Source organism: Chaetura pelagica, unplaced genomic scaffold, assembly GCF_000747805.2.
Source record: "Chaetura pelagica isolate M959 unplaced genomic scaffold, ChaPel_1.0 scaffold510, whole genome shotgun sequence".
Classification (NCBI taxonomy): domain Eukaryota; kingdom Metazoa; phylum Chordata; class Aves; order Apodiformes; family Apodidae; genus Chaetura; species Chaetura pelagica.
In genome coordinates this window covers 214045-228656 of record NW_009951800.1, presented here as the reverse complement: position 1 = coordinate 228656, position 14612 = coordinate 214045, and the positions used below count along the sequence as shown (strand labels likewise).

Below are 14612 nucleotides of genomic sequence, written 5' to 3'. Positions count from 1 at the left end.
TTCTATATTAAGAGTTCAATTTATTAGGATTACCAATATAACGTATGTAAATTATTAATCTCCAATCACAACAAATGGTCAAAATCAATTTTATTTATATGTTTTCCTCTTCTGATAATTCAAAATTTATTCACATAAATCCCTTTTCTTTAAATAAGTCCCAAAAGCAGAAAAAAAGTCTAATGTAGCACTATCTCCTATCAAAAGTTACCAGACTGCATAAGGGCTGTGTAAAAGGCAACCTGGGATACTATCTGAACTTGGCTTCCAGCAAAAGTTAAAATACTGAAACCACCAACAACAAATGTGAAATGTAAACCTAGTCACGATGCACACAGAGAAGGCAGGTTCCCTATAAGGGATATAATGCATATTATTCAAATGCAGTTTTACAACTGCCTTGCTGCTTCCCATAGGAATTACTTCCAAACCACAAGTATGCATGCCAGAGGTATGCATACATGATATGCATGCTCACAGTATCTCATTTAGCCCCAGTTATAATACAGCACAGAAAACTCACTAGAACATATGGAACTGACAATTAACTATATGTTGATCATTACAGCAATTAAATAACAGTTTTTACATCACATCTGTGCTGAGTTCTACTATGCCTAGTCCCAATTTAGAACTCCTCTGGTGCTGGGCTCCTTATTCCCCCCCAGTCCCCTTTGCCCCAAAGAAACATACACACACACACTTGCTCTGTCCTTAGCTATTCACTGACTTAGCATACAGCAAAACCAACTGCACCCATCTGCCATTACAGCCAGTTACCAAAGCTGAAAACTGGTACTTGCCCATATCACCAAGAAGGCCTGCTGTGTTGAATTGACCATGGCACTGGACCCACACACAAGCTGACCTACCGGTATTCATATGCAGACAGGAATAAATGCAGTCCCTTGTTGACCGGGTAAAACAGTACCAAGTCTAACATTTAGAACAAAAATACCAGTTGCTCAGCAGTCCCACTGTTCATTGCTGGGACTCCCTCATAGAAACATAGTGGAGACTGGAAGAGGGACTAGTGCTTAACCACTCCCCAGCAAGGGACAATAAAATTGCACTCAAAGTTACTCAAGAATCATTGAATTCCACTTGTTGAATATGCTTCTTGGAAACACACATGTCAACAACCCAAAAGTTGACACGAAGTCATCAGGTTTAGTTTAAAATTACCAGTGATGGAAACCTACTGATTTTACTCTCCTCTCACCCACCATTTTAAGTTACATCTAGACTAGTATGTTCACATTAGGAATAACTAAGTCTAGAAGACTAAATAGATTTGAATCACCCTCCACATGTATTGAATAATCAGGACATAGAGAATAAGGATTCTATTGATTCAGTATATTCTAGCTAATGTTTGTCAAAATCAGTAATAAAAATTTTTTAAGACCACTGCAATCCTCTAGCCCTTTGTCATCAGCTTCAGGAGGCTGCTTTGTATCAGATACACACTGAACTGCAACACACCATCCCACAGCTCTTCCAGGAAAGCAACCCCTGCTGCATCCATTGAACCAAAAAAAATAAAAGACATAACTGATTAAAGTTTTTCAATTGCAAACTATATTAATGGAAAATAATGTTTTCTTCACAAAGGCCAAGAAGCATACATGTGCTACACTGGGAAGTACCCTACGTTTTCATGTAACTTTTTAGTATTTCTCTCCTGCCTTCCCCATTTAAAATAACTGAAACACAAAAGTGAACCAGCCTGCACTTAATATCAATGAAAAAATATCATTCAGTTGTGTATGCCCACTACCTCTAAGACTGGGAAGAAAAGAATAGGACAGAGAGCAATGGACACAGTGTTTTTCTGCTGTAAGAAAAGAGCATTTGTTTTACAAAAGGACAGCAACATTTATGCTTAACAATGAAGGCAAAAAAGTATCTTGGAAATTTATGAATACTCCCTAAGTAATGTTTTTCATGAAGACAAAACATAAACATTAACCTTAGCGTAAATCCCAAGGACATTAGTTAGATATCAGTCTACAAATTACTACTGATTTAATACAGCAATTCAGAACATTTGCATTTCTACACTGTCCAAACAGGATACTAGAAGAGTGAGAAGACAAGTGATAAACACGTAAGACAAGTCTGCAAAACGTTGACAGCATGTTCCCTACAGAAAAAAATGCAGACGTCTACATTCTTTTGTATTGATGTCTCCCAAAACTTTATTAAGCTTCAGTTGCAAAACTTGCTTACTTTGCCTGGCTTCACTACCTACAGCTAGACTACATCTCAATAGTAGGGATGCCTACATTCCCACAGTAATACAACCCAGTTCAAGATGTTTAGAGCTACATCAGCCAAAACCTACCTGCCATTATTCATGTAGTCCTATCATTTAATTTTAAAAAAACAAAATCTAACAGTTCATGTATGAAGTTTACAATTTCTACTATTTTAAATGTTTCACAAACACGCACTTACTTTGTATTTTTATTACTTGAAACTGTAAGTAATATTAAAAAATGCAGCCCTTGCCATTTAGAAATAGCAAAAGTAGGTAAAAATGGACACTGATGACAACCAAGAGTAAGGAAATCACTGCATATTCAGTTTAAGAAGGACAGGGAACTGCTTGAAAGAGTCCAGTGCAGAGCCACAAAGATGATGGAGTGGAACATCTCCCTGATGAGGAAAGGCTGAGGGAACTGGCTCTCTTACCTTTGGGACTGAGGGGCCACCTCATCAATGTTTACAAGTATGTTAAGGGCGAGTGTCTGGAGGACAGAGCCAGGCTTTTTTCAGTGATGTCTAGTGATAGGACAAGGGGCAACGGGTGCAAACTGGGACACAGGAGGTTCCATGTAAACATCAGAAAAAACTTCTTTCCCGTGAGAGTGACAGAGCACTGGAACAGACTGCCCAGAGAGGTTGTGGAGTCTCCTTCGCTGGAGACATTCAAAACCCACCTGGATGTGTTCCTGTGTGATGTGCTCTAGGTGATCCTGCTCTGGCAGGGGGGGTGGACTAGATGATCTTTCAAGGTCCCTTCCAACCCCTGAGATTGTGATTCTGTTATATTTTTATTCCTTTATAAATAAATTAATCTCACTGCACTAAGAAGTTTTTCTAAATACACAATACATAAAAGCTTGTAACTGCTTGTTTGCTTAAAGAAACTTGAAATAAATAAAACCAGATGTCATTTAAACCAGCATATGCTCAAATAATATGCCACAATATGCTTTAAAACAAAGCTAGTTGTTTGGTTTTTTTTAAATCAATTTAAAACAAAATAGGCAAGCACTAAATTGTAATCGTTCTAACTTGCACAGTGAAAGCTGTCAGCTTCTGCTGACGGCAACGGACATTAGACGTATTTGATGAAAATCATACTATAAACTGCACAGTAATACAAATATCAATTATTTTAGGTAACTAACAAACAACATGAGTTTTGGTGTCTTGAATGAAAAAAGCAAGCTATTGTCAGACTTCTGGCAGCACTACTACACTTAAATGTTATTATGAAAAGCAAATTTATCTTATCTTGGTGATTCAGATGTTACGAAGTAATTTGCAAAATAAGAGCCTACTTCTCAGTTGGAACTACACACAATAATTAAACAGACCTGCTGGTATGCTGTGTGTCTTATGACCAATTTTATATAATTCCCAAAAATATATTTTAAATTAAAAAGAAATAAATTTAAAAGACAATTGCAGAAGTTCAAAGAGCAAAGTATTCCCAGCTGATCATTTTAGCCACAGATTGGAACTGGACTATCATCTGAGTTATGACTTGTTCATTGAAGATACCATTTGCTGTTCAGCCAAGATTCTAATGCAACACTGTATTCAAACAATTCTAAGTTGAAGCTTAAGCTCACCTGTATTCAGCTATTAATGTTCAATTAGGGTATGAGTTATTATTCTCCACTTGGACCAAAAAGAAACTGTGGCCACACACTCCAAACCTCCTTCCTTATTTCTTAAGAAAAGCTGTTGAGAATTCTGCACTTGGCTAACATCACTCAAAGAAATATGTACCACTCAAAGAAATACGTTCTGAAGTCTGAGGATTCAGGAAAATCCATCCTAAAATTATTTCCAGTTACACTGTCATTAATAACATTAAGTAAGCTGAAATGAATGATTCTTGTTTAGTAATGCAAAAAAAAACCAGACTGCCACAAAATATATGCAGATAGTGTTCAGTAAATAACTCTCAAGTCCTGGTACAAAAAAAAAAAAAAAAAAAAAAAGGCAGAAGCCAAAGTCAGAAGTTTAATACCATAAAGATACCTGTCAAATGACATTTTCTAGCTCATATCTTTTCTAATAATGAAAAAAAAAGACCCCAATTCACCAATGACCATCAAGAAAACCAGTTTTATTTCTTGAAATGTTGTAAAAGTTGCAAATGCCCATCTCCAGTAGAGTAATGTCACAGTACCACTCAAAACAAAGCACTATAAAAAGCTATAAGAAAGTAGTCCTTTGGCAGGTTTTCAGAGAACATTGTCTTAGACCAAATCTATTTCACGTTATATTTAAAGGGAGAAGAAGTATTGTTATGGAAGTTATACCTCAAGGAGAAACTAAGCAGTAAAGTCATTAGTATGGCTTAAACAGATTCAGTTAGAGAAACTTCTAGGGCAAAACATCATCATGACACATGAATTTTAAAATTATCACCTGTTCTGCAACTCTGTTTTCTGAAAATCCTATGGGAAAAATCTTAGCTATGATTAATAATGTTATAGTTTAAGTTGCAGCCATGTTTTGTTTGATTTGGAGCTTTCCCCACAATACCAATAAGCTAACCCAAGTTCCAACTTTCCCAAATTCATTCTGCTCAAGAAAGAAACTTGATTCATACAGTCCTCCAAACAAATTGCTTGGTGTTATGCATAAACCAAGAGAAACAGAAAACAAACAGGCCTAGTAACCATGAAACTGACTAAAAGGTAGGCAAAGCAGAAAAATAGTGCAACATCTCATCATTACATTATTTAGAAGTGGAAACATTAGCAGTCAAGAAATGCACAGACATGCCCGTTCAGACACAGAGGCAAGAACAGAAATAAAAAGGGGGGAAAAAAATTAGAACACAAGCCACCAACAGTTTTAAAATGGCTTTTATTTATATAAGTCATTGCACATTCCTAATACAGTGATTTCCTGAAAATTACAGTATTTTGTAAACACGATTTACAGTTTAACCATACACAAAGCCTATTATTATTTCATGACAGAATAAATTATTTTCTTTTCAAAAATTAGTCAAGTGCAATTTTGCTGAATATTAAGTTGCGTAGTAGAATTTAAGACTATAAAACTAAAGTAACAGATGCAATTATCTAACTCTTTTGTTTGAACACATTCACTTCAAACTTTAACTTCTTGTTCCCCCTACCTTCCCACCCACATTACTTTCTCTGAAAAAAAAATTACCCATTATGTAGTTTAGTTTAACAATTTTCCACAATATGGTGCAGGCCACTTGTGTTACAACTAAGCATTTATACCAGGATGTCAAAATGCCCTGCAAACTATAGAGCAGGTGACACCTAGTGATCCCCTTTTAAAACACTGAAAAATTCCAAGATGAATTTTGCTTCAGTGGTATATATGCAGATATTTGCAACTTTGTCAACAGTTTTTTCTCATTCTATGCAACTGGAATTCTTTAGAGATGCGTATAATTCACAGCAATGTGCAAATTTCACAATGTCCTAATCAGGCCTGCCATGCCTCTCACCTCTGTGGTGTTCTGTATCGTGATGCTTCTTGTCATCTTTTATTGCCAAGTGAGACTGCCCACCCAAAGCACTAGAAAGGGCAAGAAGGCCAGCACTGCTTGCAAGTGGAGGGATTCCCGGAGGCTGAAGTCCTGATGGATGTGGTGTTAGAGGCACTGGAGGTCCATGGCCATGGGAGAGATGTTGAGCCTGCAACTGCTGCTGCTATTCCCAGCAATATCATCATTCCCAGAAGAACAGTGCAGAGCATATAGTTTGGGAAGGAGAAGGGAAAAGTTTGGTTAATTATCGAGAGTCAGAAAATGATTTTTTCATTTGTTTATTTTAAATCTATCCTCTCCTCTGTCCCACCACACCATACATACTGTATTACAGCATGCTGTCTGTGGACAGCTCTGCTCATGTCCCAGTAACCAAAAAAGGCTAGCTGTGTAGCCTAAGGACTATAGGTTGCTCTGGACAGCTATTGCCTGCCAACTGCCTCACCAGTGACAACACATAGCAGCAAAAGTCCCAAATATCTTTTCCCTTCTATAGAAAGAAGTATTACTGCTCTAAGGGGAAAAAAAAATAAGTGTTTCACTGGCAAGACTGATTTAAACTCAACCCTCTCCCTTCCCCCAGTTTGAAAACAGTAAGCAGGTTTACATTGTGAATATTAAAAAATCTAAAATACATTCCTGAATTTAATATTTTGTGTATTTAAATTTGTATTTTACTCAACTCAGCTTTTGGGGCAAAAAACCCTACAATAAGTAACACTGTATTTAAGAACTAACTTTGAGCTTAAAATCCAAGTGTTCCAGACAGTATCAATAAGGTATGGAATTCTAAACAAGAAACACAGTATATATGACTTGAAAAACCTCTAGCTCTTTCAAAGGCAGCTCGCAAGTTCAGTATCATAATGAGTGGACACCCAACCCTGTAACCCATCTAGCAAATTAACCTGTAAGCAATTTTAGAAACAGCCCTTATAATTAACTGGTACTTTACAAAAACTAGTATTTTCCAAATTCAGCTAACCAATTAACTTGTCCAAAATGCTAAACACTGATTAATTTATATAATTAGGCTTCAAAACCATCTTCAGTTCAGTCCTAGTTTTCCTTTAAGCTGCAGAAGACAAAAATATTTTCTACCTCTCTCTCCTGCTTCTGTGAGCCTGGGCATATGAACAGAATTTTGGGCATGCTTCACCATCCTTCCGCTGAAGGTAGATACCGTGCAAAAAGCTAGAGTACTATTCAACTCATACAATAACGGAGAAGACAGTTATGTGAATGTCTTAACAGAATGAGCTTAGCTAGACCTAAGAGTTTGACTGGGTGAATGCTATTTGTCCAAGTGCAGGCAAAATTGTTGCAGCACTGCTGAACTACTGAAATCATACAGAGACTTAAACTCATAGTTTTTCACAATTTACTCCAAAATAACACAACTCAAAATAATCCAAAAATATATGGTCTGCTTCGATAGGTCTGAAGACTCAAGAAAATTGTCAAAAATACTTGTGTAACATCTACTGGCATAGGAATTACTTAATCTATTACCATTTAGATAACCACTTCTGCACTTTATTTCTCATAAACACATCCCCAGACCTTATAAACAGCCTTGAGCTGTTTATAATTTTAAGTAGACACAAGAAACTGACACTGAAAAACTCTGGGCTGGACCTGCTAATCTTCCACTTTTCTGCTGTCTCATCTGTAGCACAGCCATCATTTACTTATTTTTTAGTTAAAAGACAAATCTGAAAGCTTACCACAATCCTTGTATTCAATTCTGTAAAGCAACAAGTTCACCAAATCTTTCTCACATCATGTATCAGGAATTTACTTTCAAGTGCTGCATAAAAAGACTTGCTAGGCTTCATTGCAATATGTACATCTGATCACTATCCTTGCCAACTTCCTGTTAATGTGTTTATAACAACCCCCAAAAATTTTTGAATAAAGTTTAAGAATTATTTTTATTTGAAGTAGTTGCAGCAGTAGACCACCACCTAAAAAATCAAGCAGCTATTGCTAGTGGAACTTCATTTAACTGAGGAAGTATCACTGAAAACCACTGTAAAGTCTAACAGGGCTCTATGCGTTTTGGGTTTCTCTTTTGTGTTTTTTTTCCTGATCCAGCCTCTAAAGAACAAAAGTACATCTCTCTTCTCACTGACTTTATCAAGACTTCAGTAGTTTCCAGCATATTTTTTCAAATCAGGGCATATTATCACATTCTGGGAGACTCCCTCAGAGAGACAGTACCCTTAGTCATTCCCTCTCTCTTCGACCACATAAGCCAGGTCAGTCGTCTGCACTCCAGTCATGAGATAATATGCATTAGCAGTACTATACTGCACTCATGGCACTGGTTTTACTTCTCCCCAGCTGTACTATCATACAGGATTACTCAGTTGTGGCATACAACTGGCAAAGAGCAAGAATAGGTTGTATGGAGAAAAATTTCCACCCTTCTCAAACAGTGAGCTCAAATTAGCTGTGGGCATGAGAAGGCCAAAACAGGGAAATAAAGTTAAATTGCTTCCGCTGTTGTCCCTACCCCTTCAGGAAGCCTGTGCAGATTCCCTTTATTCACACTGCTCTTGCTTGGTTTAATTTGCAAATGAGTTAACCCACATGATTTCAGGAAGCACAGAATAGTGTTTTCAGAAACCAAACTGTTACCTACAATTTTTCTGGCTCTGCTTTGTGATCTACATATAGAGTATTTTAAAAGTCCCAGAAATGAGGAAAAGATAAATGTCCTATACCAGGGTCTGAAGCTGAAAGCATGTGGCAAGAAGGGCTATATCCTGTTTTTCTGACAAGACTGTACATGGACTGTGGAAAGCAATGCCCAGTGACAGACACAGAATAGGAGAGCTGTAAGTAGAAATACATTTGCACAACATCTTAGCAGCTTTGTGAAATGGTTACTGAGGACAGCAGAGGAAAATGGCACCCAAAGATACTTAAATATGCCACTACATTAAACAGACTTAACACTAAAAACCTGATTGCGGTTGTTTAAACCAAAGGTATGTAATGATTTAATGTTTATTATCTGAGGCTCACTGCTATTTAAGACTGAAGTATACTAACTGTTGTTTATATATTACCATTCATAATAGATTTAAAAGTTCTGCCTAAGACATAAAGATGATCCTTTCCAGAAGTTCATGCTTATTCTATTTTAAAACGTGAATTTTTAAGTGTTTAACATTCTTTTTCTAGAAGGGGAAAAAGGAATACATGCTACATGCAGAGGAAGAAAGTAAACACCAGGGAAATGGATAACAGCAGGGCTCACTAGATGTATTTAGTAACCAGGCATTTGCCATAGTAGATCCTAAAAATAACAATGTTATGCATATAATCACTTTCCTATCACTTCAAAGACAGTAATGACTGCTCTATCAACTTTCAAGAGCATAGCAGCTATGAGATATAAAACAGCCTAAGTTGGCAGGAGTATCATGGTCTACTAGGCATGTTCATTAGCAGTTAATTAAAAACTAGACACCTGCCATAAGAAATGTGCTCAAAAAAGGATGAGTAACAGATCTGTCTTACTACCAATTATGATCATTACTTGCAGAGCAAGGGCTGTGTCCACTTTCACAGGGAAGTTGGAAGACAGAGAACAGTGCAATGATGCATACATAAGCAACTGAGCTCAGATAATTAGCCACAGCGATGATTTTATAAGTATCAATAGCTTACCCACCATTTTCTTGCAAAAACAGAAGTTCTTCATATTTGCAAAGGGAGAAAAGGAATGGCAAATTCAACTTATTTTACTGGCTATATGTTGCTTTTATTACTTTGATTTTTTTTTCCCCAGTATCCCTCTAACCAGACCACAAAAGACCCAAAAATCAACATATGAAAAACACAGCACTTGCTTCACTGAGCAAACACCTCTGAACAATTTTAAAGGCAGTACAGGTTTTCACCTTCAACATCCTAGGCAAGTTCAAGCCATAAAGAGCTCTTTAACTAGGACTTAAAATTGGGTCTTAATTTTCATTCTCTGTCAGAGACTTAATTAAGTCTTTGCGAAACAGATTTCTTATACATAAACAATGCCATGCCTCCCTCAGGCTCTTCGCTTACCAAGACAGAGCTTGAGCTCATACAATCCCACTAGCCACCTTAAAGTATCCCTGTAAGGTCATGAACACTTATGGCTTACTTCAAAATCTATTTTTGAATTCCTAGATTTAAATGCTGAGAGCATTCTTCTGTTCTTGAACAGATATATGATGTACTACTCAGCATCTGTTGAAAAGCACTACATTAAAATTCACATCTGATTGTACATGCATAGTGGGGAAAAAAGGCTGTATCTTGTGCTGAACTACAAGCACCTGAGAGTAGAAAAAGTTTTCAAAAACCTCATCAGCACTAGCAACAATACTATTATCAACAGATTCCCCCAAGCTCCACAGAGGTGTTCTGAAAAAATACCTGGCAAGCATAGAAGTCCTTTAAGAGACCTAAAATGCAAAGAGCACTATATCATGTCAACTTCTGTAAACATGAATGATAGAAGTTTGCTGCCTCCTTAGGGCCCACGTCAAAGATGTACAGGAAAAACTCCCTACCCTTGTTCAACCCTCATACTACCCATTAGGAATTTTACAGGTAGGCAGTGACGAGATTGCTACCAGAAGTCCACGGGCAATGAAGAGAGACTTCATGGCCCTAGGACAGCTGGTTAGGGGGTTATGAGCACAAGCAGTGTTTGCCTCTATCCCACCTGTTGCAAGGATTGGTAAGAGGATAAACAGAAGGAGCCTACAGATCAATGCATGGCTACATGACAGCATTTTGGGTTCTATAAGCTGCTTTACAAGACACTGGGGCTGCTAGCAAAAGATGGGATATGCCTATCCAAAAGGAGGAAAAGGATCCTGAGTCAGGAGCCAGGAGCACTCACAGAAAGGTCTTTAAACTAGACTTGAAGGGGGGCAGTACAAAACTGGTTTTACTAGAAAGGAGCCTGTGAGCGACATGCCAGCACCAGGGTGAGGGATCCAAAATGGCAGTGATCCCACCACCGTCACCACTGCAACCAACTGGGGAATAAACCAGGCCAACCAGAGTAGTGTAAAATGTGCCTCAGCTGTCTCCTGAAATGAGAACCAAAAGATCAGCCACCTGAAGAGTATATATACAAATGCACACAGTCTGGGAAATAAACACGAAGAACTGCAGCTCCATGTCCAGTCAGGTAGTTATGAGATCATAGGAGTAACTGAAACACGGTGGGACAATTCATACCCCTGGAGCACCATGACAGATGATATAGGCAGCTTGTAAAGACAGGCAGGGGAGAAGAGATGGAGGTGTTGTGCTCTGTGTTAAGGAAAACCTTGGATGTATAAAAGTCAACTCATAATTGTTGTAGCCAAACTGAATGCCTCTGGGTCAAAATCAGAGGGGTCATCTCCAAGGGTGACCTTACCGTAGGCACCTGTTACCCCAAGACAATGTGACCAAGGAAGTGATACTCAGGTCACTCAGGCAAGTTTCAGGTCAACAAAACCTGGTCCTTATGGGAGACTTTTAACTACCCAGACGTTTGCTGGAAGAGTAACACTGCAGCTCACCTCACATCCATCAAGTTCCTGCAATGTGTAGGAGACTGCTTCTTCACACAAATGTTGGATGTGCCAACAAGGAATGGGGCACAGCTGGATTTACTACTCCCTGACCAAGAAAACCTGCTCTGTAATATCTCTGTTAGTAATAGACTTGGATGCAATGACCACAGTATGGTGGAGTTTGGGACACTGCTGAGCATGATGAAGCTGAATTCCAGGACAACGGGTTTAGATTTTATAAAAGTAAACTTCAGCTTGCTCAGGGCTCAGTTGGAACGGATCCCATGGGAAGGTTCCATGGAGGGTAAAGGAGCTGGTGAGTGCTGAGAGTTTTTTAAGAACACTCTCCTAGATAAGCAAAACCAGTTCATCCCTTATAACGGCAAGGGAAGTAGGCGTAACCATGAGCTTCTGGGTCTGCTCAGAACCAAAACAGAAATGTACTAGAGGTGAAACAGTGGAACATTACTTGTTGAAAATTACAAGGGTATTGCCAGGGTATGCAGAGATGTAGTTAGGAAAGCAAAGGCTCAGCTTGAGCTAGAATTCACCAGAGATGTCAAAAGCTTCAAGAAAAGGTTCTTTAGATATTTTAACAAGCAGACATAGAGGAATAATACTGGCCGATAATTAAACAGAAGAGGTGAACTAGTGATCAACAATGCTAAAAAGGCAGAGGTCCTCAACACTTTCTTCACCTCTGTCTTTACCAGTGCTGTTGGGTCCCAGGCCACAGAACAAAAAATTCAGATTGATGCAGACACAGACCCACTATCAGTGAAGGAAAAGTTGGTGTGTCAACTATTACAGAAGTTTGACCCACAAAAAAATCAATGGGCCCAGATGCCATCCACCCTAGAGTGTTGAGAGCTGGCTGATGTTGTTGCAAAGCTGCTCTCCATAATCTTCGAGAAGCTGTGGAGATTGGGAGATGTCCCTGAAGACTGGAGGAAGGCTAATGTCACCTCCATCTCTAAGAAGGGTTCAAAGTCCCTGGGAAAGCCATGGAGCAAATCCTCCTGGTGACTGCCACAAGTCAATTGAGGCATGCGACTGAGAAAAGCCAACATGGATTTACCAGGAGCAAATCGTGCTTGACAAACCTGATCACCTTCTACGACAAAGTAACCTGCTTGGTTGATGCAGGGGTGAGCGGTGGACATTGTCTATCTAGACTTTTCCAAGGCTTTTGATAAAGTCCGCCCCAGCCCTCTCCTGGAGAAACGGACTCATCATGGCCTTGACAAGTAGTCTGTGTGGCAGGTGGGGAACTGACAAGACTCTACTTAGTGGGTGATAATAAGTAGTTTCTCCTCAAACTGGCAACTGGTCACAAGTGGGGTCCCCAGGAACCAATACTGGGCCAAATACTGTTTTATATCTTCATAAGTGACCTGGATGTTGGAATCAAGAGAACCCTAATTAAGTTTGCTGATGGCACCAAGATGAGTGGAGAGGCTGACACTCCAGAAGGGAGAGCCACCTTCAAGGATGACCCGGACAGACTGGAGGAGTGGACTGGCAGGAACCATATGAAGTTTAATAGGGAAAAGGATAAGGTCTTGCACCTGGGAACACATAACCCAAAAGTGCAGTTCATACTGGGATCTACCTAGCTGGAGGGCAGCCCTCTGGAAAGGGACCTGGGGGTCTCAGTGGACAACAAGCCTAACATGAGTGAGCAGTGTGCTGCAGCAGCAAAGAAAGCCACCAGGATGCGGGGCTGCATCAACAAGGGCATCACCAGCACAGACAAAGAAGTCATAATCTCACTCTACTTAGCACTTGTCAGACACCTGGAGTAAAGTGTTCCATTTTGGTCCCTGCTCTACCAGACAGATGGGAGAGGGTCCAAAGAAGAGACACAAGGATGATCAGAGGACTGGGGGACCTGCCATATGAGGAGAGGCTGAGAAAACTGGGTTTGTTCAGCCTTGAGAAAAAGAAGGCTTCAGGGAGACCTTATTACCAAGATGGAGACTCCCTATTTACCAGAAGTCACATGGAAAAGACAAATGGTAATGGGCACAAGTTAATCCTGGGGAGATTCCAATCAGACACAAGAGGTAAATTTTTCACTATAAGGACAGTCAAACATTGAATTACAAAATCATTAAGGTTGAAAGGGGCCTAAAGATCATCAGGTTCCAACCACCCTGCCATGAGCAGGGAACCCTACCACTAGACCAGGTTGCACAAAACCTTGTCCAACCTGACCTTAAAAACCTCCAGGGGTTTAAAACCATTCCCCCCTGTCCTATCGCTATCTTCTCTGATGAAAAGCCCCTCTCCAGCTTTCCTGTAGCCCCTTCAAGTACTGGAAGGCTACTATCAGATCTCCTTGTAGCCTTCTCTTCTCTAGGCTGAACAGCCCCAACTCCATCAGCCTGTCTTCACAGCAGAGGTGCTCCAGGCCTTGGATCACCTTGGTGGCCCTTCTGTGAACCCTCTCCAACAGGTCTATAGCTTTTCTGTGCTGAGGGCACCAGAACTGTACACAGTGCTCCAGGTGGGGTCTCACCAGAGCAGAGCAGAGGGGCAGAATCCCCTCCCTGGCCCTGCCAGCCACACTTACTTTGGTGCAGCCCAGGACACAACTGGCTCTCTGGGCTCCAGCACACACTGGTGACTCATGTTGAGCTTCTCATCTGCTACCACCCCCAAGTCCTTCTCCTCAGGACTGTTCTCCAGCCATTCTCTCCCCAGCCTGTATTTGTGCCTGGGGTTGTGCCAACCCAGGTGCAGGACCCTGCACTTGGCCTTGTTGAACTTCATGAGGTTGGCACTGTCCCACCTCTCCAGCCTGTCAAGGTCCCTCTGGATGGCATCTCTTCCCTTTTGGGTGTTGACCACACAACACAGCTTGGTATCATCAACAAACTTGCTGAGGATACACTCATTCCTACTGTTCATATCTCCAATTAAGATGTTAAACAGCACTGGTCCCAGCACTGACTCCTGAGGGACACCACTCACCACCCGCCTCCATTTGGACATTGAGCCATTGACCGCAACTCCCTGGGTGTGGCCATCCAATCTCTTAACCACTGAGTGGTCCATCTGTCAAATCCATGCCTTGTCAGTTTGGAGACTAGGATGTTGTGTGGGACAAATGCCTTGCACAAATCCAGGTAGTTGCTTTGCCACCATCCATCATCTCTGTAGCCTTATTGTAGAAGGCCACCAAAATTGGTCAGGCACAACTTGCCCTTAGTGAAGCCATGTTGGCTGTCACCAATCACCTCTTTATTTTCCATGTGCCT

The 14612-nt window shown here is 40.1% G+C and overlaps 1 protein-coding gene across 1 annotated transcript in view; it reads right to left on the bottom strand.

The window, feature by feature from the left end:
- The window catches only part of TLE1 (transducin-like enhancer of split 1 (E(sp1) homolog, Drosophila)), a gene marked incomplete at its 5' end in the record, with an annotated part of 76812 nt that overhangs the window by 27502 nt on the left and 34698 nt on the right, over positions 1-14612 (bottom strand). The window contains one exon of the mRNA XM_010007449.1: positions 5734-5945. Coding sequence (XP_010005751.1) covers positions 5734-5945 — 212 coding nt within the window. The remainder of the gene's footprint in view (positions 1-5733; positions 5946-14612) is intronic.